Here is a 20,112-nt window from a genome sequence, read left to right as displayed (position 1 = left end):
ATAAAACAAACGTGCCGCGACAGTGTGGAAGCCAGTGAGGGTCTCTGCGGTACCCAGCACGGTCATTGCAGCTTTTCAGCAAATTTGAAATAGTTCCAAAATGGTAGCTTTTTAAAAAGGGTCTGAAAGATTTCCCATAAAGGGCCACGTTCATGCTTCCCTGGCCTCCATCACATTCTGACTTGAGGAGACAGCTTTCGAAAAGGGTCAAGGGCACCCCGCCCCCACCCCCCCTCACATCCCTGCGTTCAGCCGCATTCCCTCCTTCTTCAAGACGGCATTTAAATGCAAACAGCAAAGATAAAGCTCTTGCCTCAAATCAAACAGGAAGCCTTCCTATTAATCTGGGCATCAGAGAAGAAAAAAACATTTTAAGTAAAGCAATAAAATTTAAATACTGTAAAAAAAAATAATAATAATGGCTTTTGCTATCCTTTCTTCAGGTTTTCAAACCCAATAGTTGCCAAAAAATACTATCCTCTTCATATTATGATTATTTATTCAGTCACTCTGGAAATACTGATGACTTTTAAACAAACGTTGCTCACTGCTAGCGGGAAACAAGCTGTAACATCACTAGTTGACTCTTCATTGAAAGTGAAATTAAAATATGTTTATTACATTGGAAAGTGAGGTCTATTCATTGTGGCTGAGATCGATGAATATGACGGTAGGTGAGAAACATCTAAACAGGAAAACCAGAAAATCAGTTTAAAATAAGGAAATGTCACATATGCAATTTTACAAGAAAATGAACTGTAATTCAGCATTACTTTTATTTTTATGCTGCTTAATTTTATATACATGACATCATACGGACATACGTGTTATACAAAAGTCTCTAAAAAATCCAAGTAATTTAATATCTAAACATGGGACAGGGAGATACTGCATTTGATTCCTGTTACTATTCTGTTTAAATACTTTTTAAAATTCAGATTTCAAGGAGACAACAAATCAAAAGCCATTAATTTTTCAGAAAGCTTTGTGTTCACATAAATTCATCATTCAAGGATATTTTTATTGAAACAATAAACCATCCGCCTGGTTGCAAAGTCACACTGAATGAGCCAGGATGTCGTGCAAGAGGAAGGCTTCCTCTCTCTGCTACAGCAGCCCAGGGAGTCAGCTTCTGACGCGTGAGAGGCCGAGCACAGCAGCGGTCTGCGACCTCACACTATGAAACGCCGCCTCACAGGGCGGACGAGGCGCGGCACACCCCGCGCTGCTGGTCCACGGATTCTCGTCAAACATGTAACACTAAAAGTAACAATGACTGGAAGTTTTACATTTCCTAATTTCTTTTCTATTTAATTTGAAAACAGTACATCTTTTTCGTTGTGCTTGGCAACCTGACATTACACCTGAAGGAATAATTTAAACATCCTCTGGACAAAATATATACATAAACCTGTAAAAGATCTTGGTGTTATTTAACTAATTGAGTCATAATTTTGGTTCTATAGTTATCAATTGCAGCAAATATAAAGAATTTAAAACAATATTCCTCACCAAAGTATTAACATGTTTTAAAAAAGTGAATTGTTGAGGCACGAAAAATATTATGTGATTTACCCAAGGTCACAAAAGGAATGAGGGGCAGATGAGAGAGTGTCTTTTTCCTAACTTAAGTGTCTGTACTAAACCCTAGGTTATGCCATCATTGCAAAACTGGCTCATTGCAGGAGGTAACAGAAATTAGAGGCATTATTTAGGAATGTTCGTTTAACCTAAATTGCTGTTATTAACAAACTTAACTTTAAGGATCTATGTTTATCATACATTATTAGGAAGTTATAAAGAGAACCATGATCATTTTCTGAACGACTAGGCGTGTAGTGAGTTATGGTTTCAGTCTGACAGTTGATTGCAGAAATGCAACTGACAATACAACTTGAAACAAACAAGTTCAGCAAAAGATGCTTATTTTTAACATGATTTTTTAAAAAATACTAATTATAGAACCTACAAAATTTAGAAGAGTGTACTTTTTTGCACAAACATATTAATATAAATGTATTAAGTCGTCTTCTAGCTGATCTTTCGTTTCCGATGAAAACGCTCCAGCAGAGCACTCATGATGTTTCCTGGTATTCTTTGGTGCTTATCGATCAAAGCTTGAACAGCATCCTTCGTCTATTAAGAAAACAAAAGAGAAGCCATGATCCTTTTTGTTCTCAACATAGGTGTTTATTTTGTGAGGACTTTGACACACTACTGCTTTCAAGAAGTCCTCCCTAACTTAGCACCCGTCTCTCCTGAGAATTAACGACTTCCTTCTCGTACACCCAAAGCGTATCTCTTATATTTACTTTATTATGCTTGAATTACAGCTACTGTCCACATGGAGACTTCCTGCACCAGACTGTAAGCGCCTTAAGACACATCTTAGCATTCCTCTAGCACTGAGCACAGCAATGCCTTGCACGCAATAAACACTAAAAAGAACCAAAGGAAAAAGATCAGAGGGAAAAAACAGTAGGGAGTCTTCTGGGAGGCAGATGGAAGTTTCGCTCCTTTCCAGCCATTAACAAACTTCCACGTACTTTCCTCTCATCAGCATACGCACCGATTACATCAGGCAACGTGAAGGGAAAAGTGAGAAAAAACTCTCCATGAGCTGACCTGCTTCAGCCCTTTGCACCAACGTCTAGACAGCTTAACAGGAATTTAAATTAAGTCATAGCAATGGAAAAGCCAGTTAGGGTATATCAAGAACCCTTCTAACACTATTTGTTTCCCATTAAGTTCATGGCACATTTCAGCAATTTTTACTTTTAAGTCAGTTTGTGGCTATCTAAAAAAACGCTTTATTTCATATACATATTGTAATTCAGTGCGCATGCGTGCACACACACACACACACACACACACACACACACTCCCTCCTTTTCAGATGCTAACCCTTCACTGAGCCTCCTTTTCACAAATCCTGGACCTTCCCTCTTTTTAAATATAATTAATAAATCCTAGCCCAAAGACATATTTTAAAAATCTGTCTCTCTAAACCACAAGTTTTTTTAATCTGTGAAATGAAAACTTATTAGACGGATTATATGAAACTGAACCCACATCTTCCAGTATTTAGCACAGTGATCGACACACAGGTTGTGTCCTGTGAAGTGGATTTTTTTTTTATTTTATTCATTCATTCAGAAAATACTAGGTGCTTTGGAAGCTATCGCATTAGGGAAACAAGTGTCTAGTCTGAAGGAGCTCATCGCTTAATAAGCACAATCAAGCAAAAGAGGTTAAACCGTAAGATCTCTGTGAGCTGTGCCATCCGAGGAGTGAGACCAAGGCATCCTTGGTGCCCTGATGGGCATGACCAGAAGGGCGTGTGACCGGCATACCGTTCGGTCTGGGTCTCCCAGGACCAGTAAGATCTCAGTAACGGTGAAGAAAGGAGCACGAGGGGCAAGACCACGGGAAAACAGCTAAGGAAAGGCTGGAGCTTCAGGGGTGTCCCCACGCTGGGCAGTATAAGGCTTATGAAGGGAGTTAAGTACCAAGTGAAACAGTACAGACTCTGTTCAGTATGAACTGCGGTGTCAAGGAAGGACTTCTGGGTGGAGAAGTATCAGGGCTCTGCATGAAGGACACACATCTCTGGCAAAGATCACTAATGACCCCCTTTTGTCACTAAATCCACCGGACAGTCTTTTAATCTCACGTGACCTCTCGGTCCCCATCGATCCTGTTTCTGGAACTCTCACGCTGGAGGGAAGGCTTGGTTTTCATGCTGCCCCTTTCAGTCTCCTTTTGCGGATTTCTAATCCCCAAGTCCGGCCCTGATTCACTCCTCAAGGGCTCGGTGCTCTCAGCCGTTCTCACAGCTTAGCTACCGCCCGTTTGCTGGTGACTCTCCAGATCCTGCCTCCAGCCTGTCCCACTGTTTCTTTGTTCACCCTCTTCCCCCCGCCCCGAGCCCCCATGTCCAAGTCACACCCGTCTTTCGAGGCCTACCTCAAAGGCCCTCAACTCCAGGACGCCTTCCCTCGTCCCTCCCGCACAGAGCAGGCTGGGCTCCTTCCCTCCCGGGCTGCTCCTGGCCTCACTCAAATTCAGCCTCCGCGTTCCTACTAGCAATCTTTCCAGAAGCCAACCTATGACATCATTCACCTTCTTTCAGCAGCTACAACCCCTGGCTTTCAAGAAACAGAATCAATTGTATGCCTTCATCGTCCAGACCCTCCTACGTTTCTCTCATCTTCTGTAAATAATATCCCTTCAGCTAACTACCCTCTGCTCCCCAAAGATTTTATGTGGTTTCGCCATTTCGCGTGGCCGTGCTTTTATACATTCCGTTCCCTCTACCTCGTTACTCTTCAGTCCAGCTCATCCCTTTCAAAACTGAACTCAAGCATCACCTCCTTCAAGGAGGAGTCCCTGATTGAATTTAGATGTCTTTCCTTTGTGTCTCCCTAATAACCTAAGACAGCAGTTCTCAACCAGCGGAGATTCCGTCTCCCAGGGGACACGTGGCAATGTCTGGGGACATTTTTTACTGCCACGATGAGTGAGGTTTAGGATGAACAGTGCTGCTGGCACCCAGTGAGTAAACGGCCCCACAGCAAAGTATCAGCCATGCCCTGGTTGAGAAATCAGGCCACGAGTGCACCACTGTGGTCACACGTCACCTTATGAACACTGATTTGGTTACGTACCTCCCAGCCGGGGTAGCAGCAGTAGCCAGCGTTCACCGAGCGCTTAACCGTGGGGCAGACGCTGCTCTAAACCAGGAACTGAAGCGACCCCGTGCGGCCCTCAGGGATCACTCCAGAGTGGGCACCGCGCTCTCCCCTGCTCCGCAGGCTGGGGGAGCGAGGTGGGCTGCCCGAGGTCACACAGCCAACCGACAGTGGCGCCGGGAACCACCTGACTTCATAACCCACACTCTTAAATACTAATCCATTTTCCTCCCAAGATATTTCTACCAGACAAAAACACTTTCTTCCTTTTCATGGAGGAAAAACTTTTTCCTTCTGAACATCACTTAGGAACCTTCAACCTCGGCATGACTGGCGTTTCAGAAGGAGTGGTTCTCTGTTGCAGGGGGCTGTCCTGTGTGCTGCAGAACGTTTACCAGATCCCTGGCCGCGACCGCGGAACGTCAGTAGCATAACCACCCCCACGTCCTGTCCATCATGACAACAAAAAATGTTTCCAGGCACCATCAGATGTCCTCTGGGGGAGAAACACCACTGATCCAGAACATGCTTACAGAATCAATTAATTAACCTTTAACATCATAACTGAAAGTAAAAATATGTCCTAAAACTAAGAAAGAAAGAATAATTTACCTTAGCGGGGAGGATATAGCTCGAGTGGCAGAAAGCATGCTTAGCATGCATGAGACCCTGGGTTCAATCCCCAGTATCTCCATTAAAACAAAAACCTAATAATAAATAAATAACTAGACCTAATGACCCCCCCAAATTAATTAATTAATTAATTAATTAATTAATTAAAAAGAAATATTGGGGAAAAAAAGACTAGTTCACCTTTTCAGCTAATTCTTCTGCTGTTATCTTTGGATCATATGGAATGGGGTCACCTAAATAGGTGCGTAACTTCACGGGAAAACCTCCATACATTGGAGCAAATGGATAGCGGAACTTTTCATAAAGCCACCGAAATAACCCTGTTTGAAAAGTAAACAAAATCATTTTAATTGGTTAAATAATCTGAGCATATAATTGAAAACTTTCAAATTAATTATGTAAGACTGAGAGGAAGGCGGCAAACATTATCACCTCCTGGCAGTTAATACAATATAGTTTTTTTAAAGATGAGCTTTTCATCGATGGTAACAAATGTCCCATGTTAATGCGGGATGCTAATAACAGAAGAAACTGAGGGGGTGGGCGGTTTACGGGTACTCTCGGTGCTTTCTGCTCAACTTTTCTATAAACCTAAAAATGCTCAAAAAAATAAGGTTCATTAATTAGGGGGGGGAATGAGCTTTTAAAAACGTAAGAATTTTAAAACCAAACCAATTACTATTATTGCAAAACACAGGATAAAGACTGCAACAAAAAGCTGAAACTAAAAAGTCTAGACTTACAAATATGTGACTTACGTGAATGAAAGAAAAAATGGAAGCATAAAACAAACTCCAGTAAACAGGAGACTAACATGCGCCAATAAACTAAAGACCAAAAACATAAATTAGGAGAAAGACTTGTTAATGCTAATGACCAAGTATGAAATGTAGCAAAATTAAAAATGGTAATAGCAAAATAAACTGATGAACTAAAACTAAGTCTAAAAAACAAAAATCCAAAAAAGGCAAGCATTGTGGAATACATAATTGTAAACTGCACTGAAAACTTAAAACACTGTTTACCTATGGAAATACAGAATATTTCACCCAATGTAATACTCAGAAAAATCACTACACACCTATTTTTGAGATATTCAACTTCTAAAGTGAAATAAATTTAAAAAGCAGTCAAAGAATTTTAAAACCACTTTAAAGGTAAAGAAACAAAGTTAGGAACAGCTCCTGGTATGCAACTTGAATTCTAAAGAAATGATCCGAGAGAAAATTAGAAGAAATAATTACACAACAAAAATTAAACATCGTCTCAATCTGCCTCTCCATTTTAAATTTGAAAAAAGAGACCTAAAAAACAATATCAACAATATACCACCATTAGACAGAAAAGAAACAGCAGAAGTTTAAAGTTTTCGGGAGGGGATTTGTATGTGGCTAGCTAAAGATATAAAATATAATCAAATATAATAGATATATACCATAAGGTACAAAACAACCTACACAAATTTCAAAATAAAAGAAACAAAAGAGACACTGCAAAGAGAAAGCACATTTTAAAAGCTTATTTTATTATCAATAAATTAAAGGTAAGCAAAAAACCTTTTTGATGTAAACCTATCCCGCCCCCACAAAAAAGAACAAGCAGCAACAGAAATAAACTAAAGCGAATGAAATCTCCTCAGACTGTTCATCTTAACTCAATATTTTATTGTCACCCATTTCTAAAGCTGTAATTTCTTTAGGGATGAGTCCAAAAGATAGTTGGGTAACATGTAAATTTGCTCTAAACCTCAACAATATGGCTTAAATTAGAAAATTCAATCTGTAATTTTAAAAGTCCATGATAATTAAGCTTCAGTATATACATGAGCGTCTTAACAAAAATCTAACATCCAGAACTTCCATTACTTAGAACCAGTTATCACCAAGGCTTTAGCTAGAAAAACATCTAAACAGTTACCTGCATTACCTGAAGTAGTAATTCAAAAGGCTTTTCTCTAGTGTTCAAAAGCCCAAATATTTAAAATATTACATTCTAAATATTACATTATAATTAGAAAAAAACATATGAATCAGAACTTACTTGTTCCTCCAAGTGATCTAAATCCTTCTCGAATATTTTGTGTAAACATGGGAATAATGGGCTAAAGAGAGAATTTGAATTGAAAAGTAAACATATTAATTCATTTGATGTCTCCATTGAGCCACTAATGCAAACTTCTGAGGGCCCATTTAAGATGACAAAAATAAGGTGTTTTAAAAATAAATATACACTTTTATCACTAGTGTAATTTATCAGACTTAAGTTTAACTTGATCATATTTAAAAATACAAATTGGAAACACTACCCTCTAGTGGTAATATATAATATTTCATTTACCAGCTTTCCTATCATTCCACATGAACTCTTGAAACTCAAAATAAAAATGAATCATTAATTTCATTAATTAAAATGAATGTGATAATTAAATTGGTTTTAGTGGGCTGCTGAATAGTATGCCCGCTGAAGAAAGTTACAAGACAGAAATTCTCTCTACGGGGAAATCTATATAAATTTAAATGACAAGCTTTGGTAAGATGCTGTCATGGAATTAGTGAAACACTTTTTTTGTGAGCTTACTAAATCTAAAAATGTTCAACATCAATGAAAAGTAAGTATAAGACTCAACACCAAAAAAGAAGGGAAAAGCATATACATAAAAGAACTCTTTATATCATTAATTTGGGAGGACACCTGCTCAAGTTCATGGTTTTAATTTTTTCATAAAAATCAATGATTAAATATGATTTTTTTTAATGGAGACCTTATCTAAATGTCATAAAACAACGGGTAAAGTAACAAAGGATCATGTAAGGAGGTTATGCCACTGTGAAATTGAAGTAGATAAAAAATTGAATGAAACACTTTAAGATGTACACAAAATAGACTGAATTAAATGATGGTTTAGAACAGATAACACTGGAGGGGAACAGTAAACATCACTTCACTTACAGTCTGCCACCAGCATCTGCCTGATACAGACTCACCTGCCTTAGTGAGCAGGGTTTGAAACACTTAAGTAAGTGACATTTAAAAAGCCACTCCTATTCAGCTTTGGACAGAAGGAAAGAGGCTATATGGGTACAGCTTTCTTCATAAGACTTTTTCCAGAGTATATAAGCAGCTCATACGACTTAACAAGAAACAAACAAAGAACCCAATCCAAAAATGGGCAGAAGACCTAAACAAGCAATTCTCCAAGGAAGAAATACAAATGATCAATAGGCACATGAAAAAATGCTCAGTATCACTAATTATCAGAGAAATGCTAATCAAAACTACAATGAGGTATCACCTCACACCAGTCAAAATGGCCATCATTCAAAAATCCAAAAATGAGAAATGCTGGAGAGGCTGTGGAGAAAAGGGAACCCTCCTTCACTGCTGGTGGGAATGCAGTTTGGTGCAGCCACTGTGGAAAACAGGATGGAGATTCCTCAAAAGACTAGGAATAGACTTACCATATGACCCAGGAATCCTGCTCCTGGGCATATATCCAGAAGGAACCCTACTTCAAAATGACACCTGCACCCCAATGTTCATAGCAGCATTATTTACAATAGCCAAGACATGGAAACAGCCTAAATGTCCATCAACAGATGACTGGATAAAGAAGATGTGGCATATTTATACAATGGAATACTATTCAGCCATAAAAACCAACAACATAATGCCATTTGCAGCAACATGGATGTTCCTGGAGAATGTCATTCTAAGTGAAGTAAGCCAGAAAGAGAAAGAAAAATACCATATGAGATCGCTTATATGTGGAATCTAAAAAATAAATAAATAAATAAATTCAAAACAGAAACAGACTCACAGACATAGAATACAAACTTGTGGTTGCCAGGGTGATGGGGAGTGGGAAGGGACAGACTGGGATTTCAAAACGTAGAATAGGATAAACAAGATTATACTGTATAGCACAGGGAAATATATACAAGATCTCGTGGTAGCTCACAGCGAGAAAATTATTTGACAATGAATATATGTATGTTCATGTATAACTGAAAAATTGGGCTCTACACTGGAATTTGACACAACATTGTAAAATAACTATAATTCAATAAAAAAAAAGTTAAAAAAAAAAAGACTTATTCCCTCACATATGCTTAACTGACCATTTATTTACGGTCTCTCTCCCTTCACTAGAAGGAAGACACCCCCAATGGCAAAGACATTGCTTTGTTCACTCTTGTATCTCCAGGGCCTGGAACAAAGTAGGTGCTAAAAGAAAGTGTGATGGATGGACGAAGCAGAGAGAAAGTGCTTCCAATGAATTCGTTTGTATTCTGTGAACACAAAGGGCAGGGAACAGGCGGCGGCAAGCTTAACGCCAGTCAGGACAGAGCAAAGCCAGGCAAGGAGAGGCAGTCAGATGAAGAGGTTTTGGTGGAGTTAATTCATAAAGCTAACACACCTAAGACAAAGTAGACAGACCCCTTTGTGAAAAATTCAAATTATGACCTAGGAAACCATAAAATACAATGCTGTAAATAAAATGTTGCTGTAAAATAAAATGATGGCTGAAATCCTAATGTTTCAAATAGTTCTACAGTGTCTTTAGAGTCAAGAACTTAAGATGCCAAGAAGGAACAGAGAGCTTTCAGCTCCCGTCTACACCCGCTCTGCCTCTCTGACGGGTGCTGCTCGGTTTTTGTGTACTGACTGGCATGACCCCCAAAGTCTGCACTCAGGTCTGCACATATCATCCTTAAATGGCGACCTCTCCAGAAGCTGGACACTTCTAGAAGACACTAAACAGGAGAAAGGTGACCCCAGCAAGCTCAGGATCCCAGGTGGTACTCTGGGTACCTGGCTTCTGAATTTATACTCAAGGGTGCAGCCCTACAGCGACAAGCATCACCTCACGACGGCTTTGCACCGTAGCACAATTATTCATTCCTTTCTTTGTGCACACTTGGTATAGCAAGGCACCTGCATAAGTAACCTAGAATTCAGTTCTGCTTACACGTGTACATGTACCAGGTACGCGTGTGCACATGTGAGAAAGAGACAGAGAATGTGCATTTCGTTAAAACTAATTCTTGGGGAAGCAGATTAACATGGTCTTGGAGTCTTAACTTTGCCAGTAAAATTTAAGTGGGAACCACTGGACAAGTGACCAGCCATGTCTAAACCTCAGTTTCTATGTGTATGAAATGGGGACAATAATAATTATCCCACCTCAAGGCGTTTTATAGACTGAGTTAATACATACAGTGTTATTGAAATGAATGCTATTTTGTTTTATATCCGTTACGTGCTTTCCAGTTAGAGTAAATGGGCTAATTTTCCCCCCAACTCACTGAGATGTGAAGTTACCTAAAAATTCTTAACGAAGTCATCATTCTCAGGAATTCACACAATGAGAATGATTTATGTCGTATCAATAAGCCTGTAGCTTTCAGATAAACATTAAATATCTTCTACCAATATTTTATGAACTTCCACTGACAATCTAGATTTTTTTTTCACTTGTTTCCCTTACTTAGCCACAACTTAAACGTCGTTAATCCTACAACGATAGCCTTAAGGCTTCGCTCAAGGTGCATGATAGTTCTGTGAGACCTGAGAACGGCTTTTCCAGGTAAGTTACTCGTGCCATTTACAACTATATCCATAAAGGACTGGAAGGCGTCCCTCGCTTTCTGGGAGGCCCCTCTTATCCCGGGGTCCGCGGACTCACTGTGAGATGCCGTCCGGTGCTGCAACAGCACTGGCTGCCTGCGGTCCTGCCCTGCCAGCTCTGCTCTGCTTCTGCCTTGACCCGATCCCTCCATCCCTTGGTCTCTCTGTGCCTGAGTTTCCTCATCTGCAGTGCTGGAATAATTACATACGCCACCTACTGGCTGCGTAGCAGTACCAACTGGAAGCCTTTAAAAGCCCTAAAAAAAACAGCTGGGGGTGGTACAAGATTATCAATCTTAGGCTATTTTGTAAATCAGCGTTAAAGAATAGTGTTTATAAACTTGTAAAAGACTGCTTATTCAATTTTCACAAGTTTTGAATAAAAACCTTAAATTATCTAGATGATCTTAATGAACTATCTAGAAACTCAAGGATTGGTAAAAATAATTTCTTTCTCTTTTATATAGTTTCTTTCTTTCAAGCCTTCTTCCAGGCAACGTCCCTTAAAATTGTAAACTTGAGGATGAGGAATTAGAATCCCATGATCAATTTATGTGATTCCAAATCTACTTTATATGTCATTTTTATCTTAAACCTTAGAAGAATTCATTCTCTCAAAATACAAACCTGAAAAATTGAACTGTCTTTCCTTAAGTCTCTAGCTTGAATCATTGCTTTAGTGCACACTGCACTGATTACCCTTCATCCCTGAACAGCTGGGCGTGCTCATTTTGTCTTCTATATTATTCCCACAATCTAAGGCTTTGTTTTCTACCTTAGTACATAAGACGTTTTGGAAACTAAATGGGCTATGTGTTAATTTTCTATACCACTAATGCAATTAACATAGACTTAAATTCAAAGGGCTCCCTTCTTGTAATGTTTAATATTATGTTTAAAAAAATCAGTTCAACAAATACAGACAGCCTAGCAGGTGCCAGTTATTATTCTAGGAACGGAGAATATTACGAGGTGGCTTTCTCCTCAGGGAGTTTGCAGTCCACTGTAGGACAGCAGTGTGTAAACTTGTGCGCTGTCCATTATTAAGCACTTGGGCAAGAACCCACCTTACACCAAGGGCACATTATTAAAGCACCTTAGGGCAGCTCAGTGGCAGAGCACATGCTTAGCATGCACGTGGTCCTGGGTTCAGTGCCCAGCACCTCCATTAAAATAAAACAAAAAAATTAATAAACCATTTTTTTGCACCACTTACTTACAGGGGTTACATATAAGTATGTACAGCAGCTAATCGAGATCAATGCGTTTTATTTTATAGTAACTCCACAATTAAAAACTAAAGAGAAAATGTCCATTCTTCTTCAAGTGCTGCTCTTGGGTTAGAATGAGTCATCTATAATCTTTTCCTGCTTAATCAAAAGTGTGTATTTGGAAGATAAAGAGGCAAGCTAAAGGTGCAGGTTGGTCTCTAGGTGACAGTAATGGAGACACAAAAACACAGAAACGTGGAAAGCACAGGCAGCAACCTCTAACTGGCCTGGAGAAAGAAAACCACCGTGACAAGCACTATGATTTCTTTTTCTGATAAGACAATATAAAATGAAAACAGACAGAGAACAAAGAGGAGCATTCCGTAAGTAACAAGTAAGTGTCTCATAGCATAAAGTACAATACGGAGACCAAAAAGCTGAGAAGACTTTCCAGAGCAAAAGAAAAGGGCAAACACGGCGTTCACGCTCTCCAGTCTACCAAGCAGAATAATTACAGTGAATCCCAGAGGAGCACTTAATTTTATTGAGAAATTCACTTGTAAAGTTTTTTAAAAAAATCTGACTTACATCGTATCTAGTTCTCACCTTTATTCATCCTATTAGACAGCAGATCACATTTGCTGATGAAACGACACGAGCCATGCACTGAGTTCTGTTGTTAAATAAGTTGGTCACAGATACAAGAATTGTAATGAAACCCGCCAACCAGCATCACCGAAATAAGCCAACTTAACTGAACCAAAGGATTACAATACACAGAACTGGACTGATTATACTTGTGGGGAAAAGTATAACTGAAGGAATATCAAAAATTTTATAAATTTGATTAAAAGAAGCTAGATTTTGAAATGTAAAATACAGCTTTGCTGGACATTTGCAAATTTCCAGATTGGTATTTTTTGTGAAGATGGCTTCCCACGCACAAGGAATATTTCTCTGTTGTCACAAGGGTTACATATACTAATTTTTAAAGGAGTGCAGTGGCAGTATCTACATTCTTACACACTTCGGCTGTTCAAGCATTTATTCTAAAATCGACCTAGCCTTCCTTTAATGATTACTTTTATACAACTCACCACTTTTGCATCGATTGCAACCTGAGCGAAGCCTTTCCGATTGCCCCAAACAATGTTATAGGTTTCATCGCTGATTAGGGCTTCTCGAACTCCGCCTGGTGAGATAGCTAACAAGTGACCACTCCTCAGGATTTCAACACATTTTTCTCTTGGTCCATGGAGAGCACAAAATACATCAAGTAATAAACTAAACCCTGTAAGAAACATTAGCATGAAGATATCTCTTAAGTACTTCTTGTCCCATTCTTCAAGAGCAAAAATCTACACAATGTACTATCTATGCTTAAATCAGTAAATTCTTTTCTTTTTCACTTTTTTAAACCAACGAGAACTCTGAAAGTTAACATACGATTAACATTGCTGGTAAAGTAATAGCTCTGTCTTACTGATCACCTCCTTACTGATCGATCACCTACGACTCTGGCTACCTACAGAACTTGTAATCAAAACTTACAAAAACCCTGGAAGATAGGGGCTTTTGTCCCCATTTTACAGACGAGGGAAGTTGGCTCAGAGAGTTAAGAAGCTTGCTCAAAGTCACACACCTATCTAAGGACAGGGCAGAGATTCTGGTCCAGATACATCTAGTCCACAGCTCCTTCCACTGCATCTCCTGGCCAAACTCCGGCCACAGTATTCATTAGAGCAAGCCGAAATGATATGTCATTTATAATCATCAGCAATCACAGACCTAATCTTCCATTAACCCAATGAGGAGAATCACTCAAGAGAATGTGCCCAAATCTGACCAGCCTCGCTCTGCCAAAACTGGCAAGCCACAGCTAAATCCATTGAAACTGAAGTTAAATAATACTAATTCCACAATTAAAATTTTTAAGTCAGTAATAATAGCAATATCATTACGAGTTTTTAATAAAATGAGTGGTTCAGGAACAGCGAATTCCAGTCCTACTATTCCACAGTTTCTCAAATTACAACTGTTTAGGGATGAAAGAAATAATCCTATCAGTAATTAAGTATTTTAACCAAGTCCTACACTGGAACTTTAAAGGACTGATGTTCCTGCATTTTTCCCTTGAGACTGGGAAATACGGGGCTAGGTAGTGAAAACTGAGCGGACTAACCAAACTTCTCACAGGTTTAAGGATCTGAAGCAAGATTACAAATATTAATTATTAAGAAAGCATTTTCATCTTTCATTATATTAAAAGCTCATTGATTTAGCTAGATGAATTCTCATGATAAATGAATAAAAAGGGAAGGCTTAATAAATTACAAGATCATAAAGGGGGAAAATGTTTAAGTCGAATGCTAAACGAAGATATTCACATTCTACTATGTATAAAAAGAAAAAAAATGGGAGCATCCTAATGTTCCACAACTGAAAACTAGTTAAGTAAATATTTTAGTCAGACATTAAAAGTGTTCTTTATAAAACATGGGAAAAGGTTAATGCTAAGATTATTAAAAAAAAAAAAAAAGAACATAAAGAGGGGAGGGTATTGTGCAGCAGTAGAGTGCATGCTTAGCATGCACAAGGTCCTGGGTTCAATCCCCAGTATGTCCATTAAAAACAATAAAATAAAATAAATAGACCTAATTACCTGCCCTCCCAAAAAAAAGAACGTAAAATAGTTTGCACAATATGTGAAAACATGCAAATTAAAAATGAAGCAAAATAAGTCAAAATGATAACTGGATCCATGTTAGCATGGTAAGTAAGACCGTACAATGATGTTCTTGTTTCCTCTAGTTCCCAAGTTTATTATAAATTGATCACATTACTTTCTAGAGAAAAACTAAATTTACAGCCAATTTAGTTTACACACAAAGTACAATTGGCTTTTTAGTGATGCAGGACACTGGAAACACTGACCACGTCTACGGCAGGCACTAAGGGACTGTTACTTCATTCACTGCCCGGTGTTTATCTGGCCCATGGGTGGCTGTTGCCTTTGTTATTCCAGAGAACGTGCCATAAACTTCCGTGGCTTGTTTCTGGTGACTTAGTGACAGAAGAAAATAAGATTTAATCTCAATGAGTTTACTTTAAAATGATTTTTTAAAATTCTTACCATGTTTGAAATCATTCAGTTAATTAATCTCTTTAAAAAGGTACAAAGCCTTTATGAACATGAATATTAAGAAGAATGTAGTCTTCAGTCTTAGAGTTGTAATTCCACCAGGCAAGTCAAGTATGGGAAGAAACCTAACAGGCTCTTTTTGGACAGGATTTCTGAGGCACTATTATATTATTATGTGAAGACAAAATATATTCTGTCTAATTTTTTAAATTAATTTTGATTTGCTATCAAACTGACAGTAATCAAACTCTAATTACTGGAAAATTAAACTCCCAAATCAATATCTCATGGAAAAATTCTTCATACGAAAAATCAACTTCCTTCTATACCAAAATATAAATTAATTGTTTGGCAAAAGTTACAATTTCTTTTTAAAAATGGAGTTTAGAATTTAACTTTGAAAAATCACAACTAAATACCTGTTAAAAAAGAAAGAACTTAGATAACATTTTTGGCCATAATGTTTCTATTTTGAGATATATTACCTGAACAGCATATATCACCTAAATAGGAGAATGTTTTTATATTTATATGTTTTACCAAAAACGGATGCTCCTAAATTGGAGTTCCAAGTGTTTTACCTAAAAAGGCAAAAAGCTTTTCCAAATGACACTAGAGAACTCAGATATAGACCATCACATAATTTGATCGTGTTAATTAAACATCTTTATGTCACTATCTACAGTGAAAATTTACCTGGAATTTTAAAGACAAAGTGATCGGCTACTACTCGGCAGGTTCTGCCTTTATGGATAAAAATTTTAGCCATGAAATAGTAAAAATCTATGGGAATAGCTCCATGATAAAAAATTATCAGTGCTGGTCCTTCTTCTGGTATTTTTTCCATCCCATGAACTTCATAACCTGTTAGAAAGACAAAATACAGATGCTTACAATATATTTAATATGAGTTTGTTTATACTAAAGGACGACTACTAACTAAGTCAGAAACTCAGATATTTCTTACAGAAGTGCATGAGCCTTCCTGTTTCCATCCACTCCCCCCTCCTCCCGTGCTGAACACATCAGTCCTACAGCCTTTGGGTGGGCCAGACCACAGCAGGTGCCTATGTGGAGGGAGGCCTGCAGTGGGTGTTGGAGCCCAGGCAGGGTGAGGCGGGCATCCACGCAGGGTGGCCCTAGGGACGAGTCGAAGCCCAAACAGTCCTTAGAGCACCCACCCAGGAGAAGAGCCTAGAAAGGGTGCAGGGGCCTCAGTGGGTAAAGGAGGGGTCAGGCTCACAAGCCTGGGGTCCGAGTCTGGTGGAGGGAGACCATGTCTGTGAGTGATGGGGCCCGGGGGCGTGATGGGGCCCGGGGGCATGATGGGAGGCTGGTTACATCCAGGGGAACTGATCAAATACGTTTACGTACTGAGGGCAATAGAAACAAGGCCCTACTGCACGGCGGAAATATATACTCAGTATCTTGTTAACCTATAACGAAAAAGAGTATGAAAACGAATATATGTATGTATATGTATGGCTGAGCTATTGTGCTGCACACCAGAAATTCACACAACATTGTAAACTGACTATATGTCAATTAAAGAAAAAATGGGAGTCTGGTTTCTCACTGTCCAGGAAGGTAACCGCGGGAACACAGAAAAGGAGGAAACTGGGATAAGCCCCGTAGCCGTAAGAGAACCTCGCGCCCACTCTAAGGAGGAGAAAAGGCAGCGGGTCAGAAAGCGGAGGTCACTCTCCCAACCACGTGAGTGGCTTTGCGAGGAGGAGGCAGGTGCCACAAACGTGGGTGAGAAGAAAACCAGAACGTTAACCAGCACTTAGAGACCCAGTGCGGGCGAGCACGCGGGCAGAAGCCCCGGGAGCCCCGGCACGGGAGCTCCCACCCGGGCACCAGCCTTCCCCCACGGCCTCCGCGGGCGCTGAGAGGGAGAGCCAGGCGCAGGGCGGGCCGGCGGCCCAGAGAACAGACTCCCACCCGAGGAGCTTCTCCCGTAAGGGCGAAACCGGGCGCTGGGGGCGGTTGCGGAAATGCTTCCGCGCCTCCTGAGAAAGGGTACCTGCCATCGGCATGTGACGCCGGGAGGCGCAGGGCTCCACCCGCCCGCGCGCTGCCCCACCCCAGTCTCGGGCACAGTCCACGGCGGCCGCGCCAGGGCAGGGGCCCCGCATCCGCCCCGGGCCGTGGTCCCCGGGGCTCCCTGCTGACTTGGCCCCGGTTCGCCAGCACGTGTTTCACAGCAGCCCTGTGCTGTTGGTGGATTTGGGGAACGGGAAGGACTTAAGTAAGAGCCACGCATGCTTCAGGGTGTTCATCACAGGAGCTGGGAAATGACACCGAGGAGGCGACGGGACGTGACGGTGGTTCTGGTCCCACCTGGCCGCAGGTGCGCCACCGCAGACCACGGCCTCAGCCAGCCCTCAGCGAGTGCTCAGGGGCCCGGGGCAGAAGGAGCCTCAGAGAAAAAGCAAGGGTAACGGGGAGGAAGTCTCGGGGGCCGTAGCGGGAAAGGGAACGTCCCTCTGGCCTGACTGCCCGCACCGAACAGCGGCCCCGAGGCCTGCCGCTCACACGAGGGAGACCGAGCAGAGTCCCGAATCCGGACACCTGAAACCGTCAGTTTCTCTCCCTATTTTTATCCCTGTTTGATCTGCTAAGAAACGAGCATTTAAAAAATAAAGGCGTCAGTGTACATTTTAGGGCAGGAAATGCATTTCCAAAGTAGTTTATAACGTTTTCACCAGACAGGTTAAATTAAGTGTGGTAACTGATTCTAGTATTGAAGTAATAAACTAGCTGGTAATATTTCAAATGGACTCAAGAGAATGTTTTTGAAAAGTAAATTTAATATTTCAAGATTTTGTATGTTTCTATACTTTAACATTTCTTTCCAATGACCTAATTCTAATTCAAATATTCGATTTACTTACAACAGTCACTGAAGTTGTCTGAAGTTATCAATAGGATACTTGTCCCATCAGATACATTTTCTAAGAAATAAAGAAAACTTCTTCAAGGGAATACACAGAATATTCCTGAGGTTGTCTTTTGTTTTCAGAATACTTTTTTAAAAAAAGACTTGAGAAATGATTGAGCTACTTACATCATATCAAATCACCTGGTTGAAGGCAGAAAAATTCAATCAATCAATTCATTACTGCCATTATTCAATTAGTCAGTTCATTATTGTTTACCATCATTGCGCTTAACAGGAAGCCCAGGTATTCAGCTGTGTCACTTGTAAAGCAGGGGTGTGGTCACACCACTCTTGCTCAGAAAGTGCAAGATCACTCTGGTCACACTGCCAAGGCCTTTTGGGTCCCAACTGTCCATCAAGTGATGTTAGATTCCTTCATCTCTTAAACCTGTCACTTCCTCTTCCCAGCGTTGGTTTTAAACTGTGGCCCCGTCATCTCCTACCTGTGGTACATCAATCCTAGGGGGGTCTGATGAGCAACAGAAGCTCAGAGAAAGTGACCAGGAAGGCAACCATGGCCACTGTCCATCCAACCGCGGTCCAGGGAGGGGAGCCCCAGTATACAGATTTCCAGTAGTCTGGGCCCCACCAGTAAGAATGTCTCTACTCCATGGTGAGTGTGGCTCTCTTATTTTATGCCATGAAATACAATTTTTTTTTCTTCCCTGCTCTGCCCAGTAACCACTAAGCACTCTCCAGATTCTCTGGCTTCCCAAATAACTTAGCCCAGTGGGAGAGGATCTGAAGGTCACATGGAGCTCAAGAAGTGTCATCTCCACAGCAATTATTATGTAAATGAGTCAACCGCCTACTGGCTTCAGACAGCAGCATCATGAATCTGGGGGATGAGGGTATAGCTCAGTGGTCGCGCACATGCTTAGCAGGTGCAAGGTTCAATCCCCAGCGCCTCCATTAAAAAATAAATTAAAATTTTCCAAGGAAAATAAAGACAGATCCCTTCTAAATTTATTAACAAAAATCCATTTTCAAGGCTATACGCCTACACACTATGGTAAGGTAACAATACCTTCCTTCTGGGTCTTCCTCAGCAAATAGAGCTAAGCTACCTACAAGACGAAGTCAAACTCCTGAGCACAGCCTTCAGGACCCTCCGAACCTGACTTCAGTCTACCTGTCCAGGTTCCTCGTCTCAGCACGAGTGATTCATCTTCTAGTCCTGAGCACCCCTGCACTGTATCCAGTACTGGGTGTGTGTGTGTGAACATCAATGGTATCCTACTATGACTGTTGAAATGAATCAGTCTTTCTGTTCAACAACAAATCTGGGACATCTACTTGAGAGACACATGTAGTAGTCATGTTTTTTGCGTGATTTTTTTTGATGGCCATGAAGTATTCCATAATGAATTCCTACCATGGTTCATTTAGCCATTTCCTTATTTAGGAACAAGTGGGTTGTTTCTGATTTTTTACAAATATTGTTGCAATGAACACTCACTTATATGCCTCCTTGTGCTTTGAACATGTGAGTTTATCACTAGATTAGATACAAAGACAGGCAACTCTTGATACGCCCACTTTAAACTATAAAAGATACCAGTAAATTGTTCCCCTGACTGGCTGCATTATGGTCCCTTATCACATGCATTGAATGAGAGTGCCCATGTCTCCACATTCTTATCCTCTGATATTAAGAAAGTTTAATTTTTGCCAATCTTTTGAGTAAAAATGGTATCTCAATGTAGTTTTAATTCACACTTTCCTAATTACTAGTGGGCTTGTGAATTTGTTGTAATTATTGGCATTTATGTTCAGACCAAGAGCTATGCTGCAAATGACCCCACCTTTTGACATGTCTTTTAGTTACGTCTTTTTGGAACAGCTTTTGTGTGGGTGTGTCTT

At 40.2% G+C, this 20,112-nt stretch overlaps 1 protein-coding gene across 6 annotated transcripts in view; it reads right to left on the bottom strand.

Annotated features, from left to right (window-relative positions):
• Nucleotides 1–752: 752 nt before the first annotated feature.
• The window catches only part of TMEM68 (transmembrane protein 68), a 32,115-nt gene continuing 12,755 nt past the window's right edge, over nt 753–20,112 (bottom strand). For 4 of the 6 annotated variants that reach the window (XM_032470101.1, XM_006195750.3, XM_032470102.1 and 1 more), the window contains 5 exons: nt 16,002–16,169; nt 13,261–13,454; nt 7,365–7,425; nt 5,505–5,644; nt 753–2,136 (listed from right to left, as the gene is read on the bottom strand). In XM_032470101.1, coding sequence (XP_032325992.1) covers nt 2,032–2,136; nt 5,505–5,644; nt 7,365–7,425; nt 13,261–13,454; nt 16,002–16,169 — 668 coding nt within the window. In that variant the 3' untranslated portion in view covers nt 753–2,031. Of the gene's footprint in view, nt 2,137–5,504; nt 5,645–7,364; nt 7,426–12,769; nt 12,837–13,260; nt 13,455–16,001; nt 16,170–20,112 lie in introns of those variants that run through there. The other 2 variants (XM_032470103.1, XM_032470104.1) reach the window with 2 other exon arrangements.

The sequence above is a fragment of the Camelus ferus genome, chromosome 29 (genome assembly GCF_009834535.1).
Source record: "Camelus ferus isolate YT-003-E chromosome 29, BCGSAC_Cfer_1.0, whole genome shotgun sequence".
NCBI classification, from domain to species: domain Eukaryota; kingdom Metazoa; phylum Chordata; class Mammalia; order Artiodactyla; family Camelidae; genus Camelus; species Camelus ferus.
This window is presented reverse-complemented; position numbering and strand designations above follow the sequence as displayed.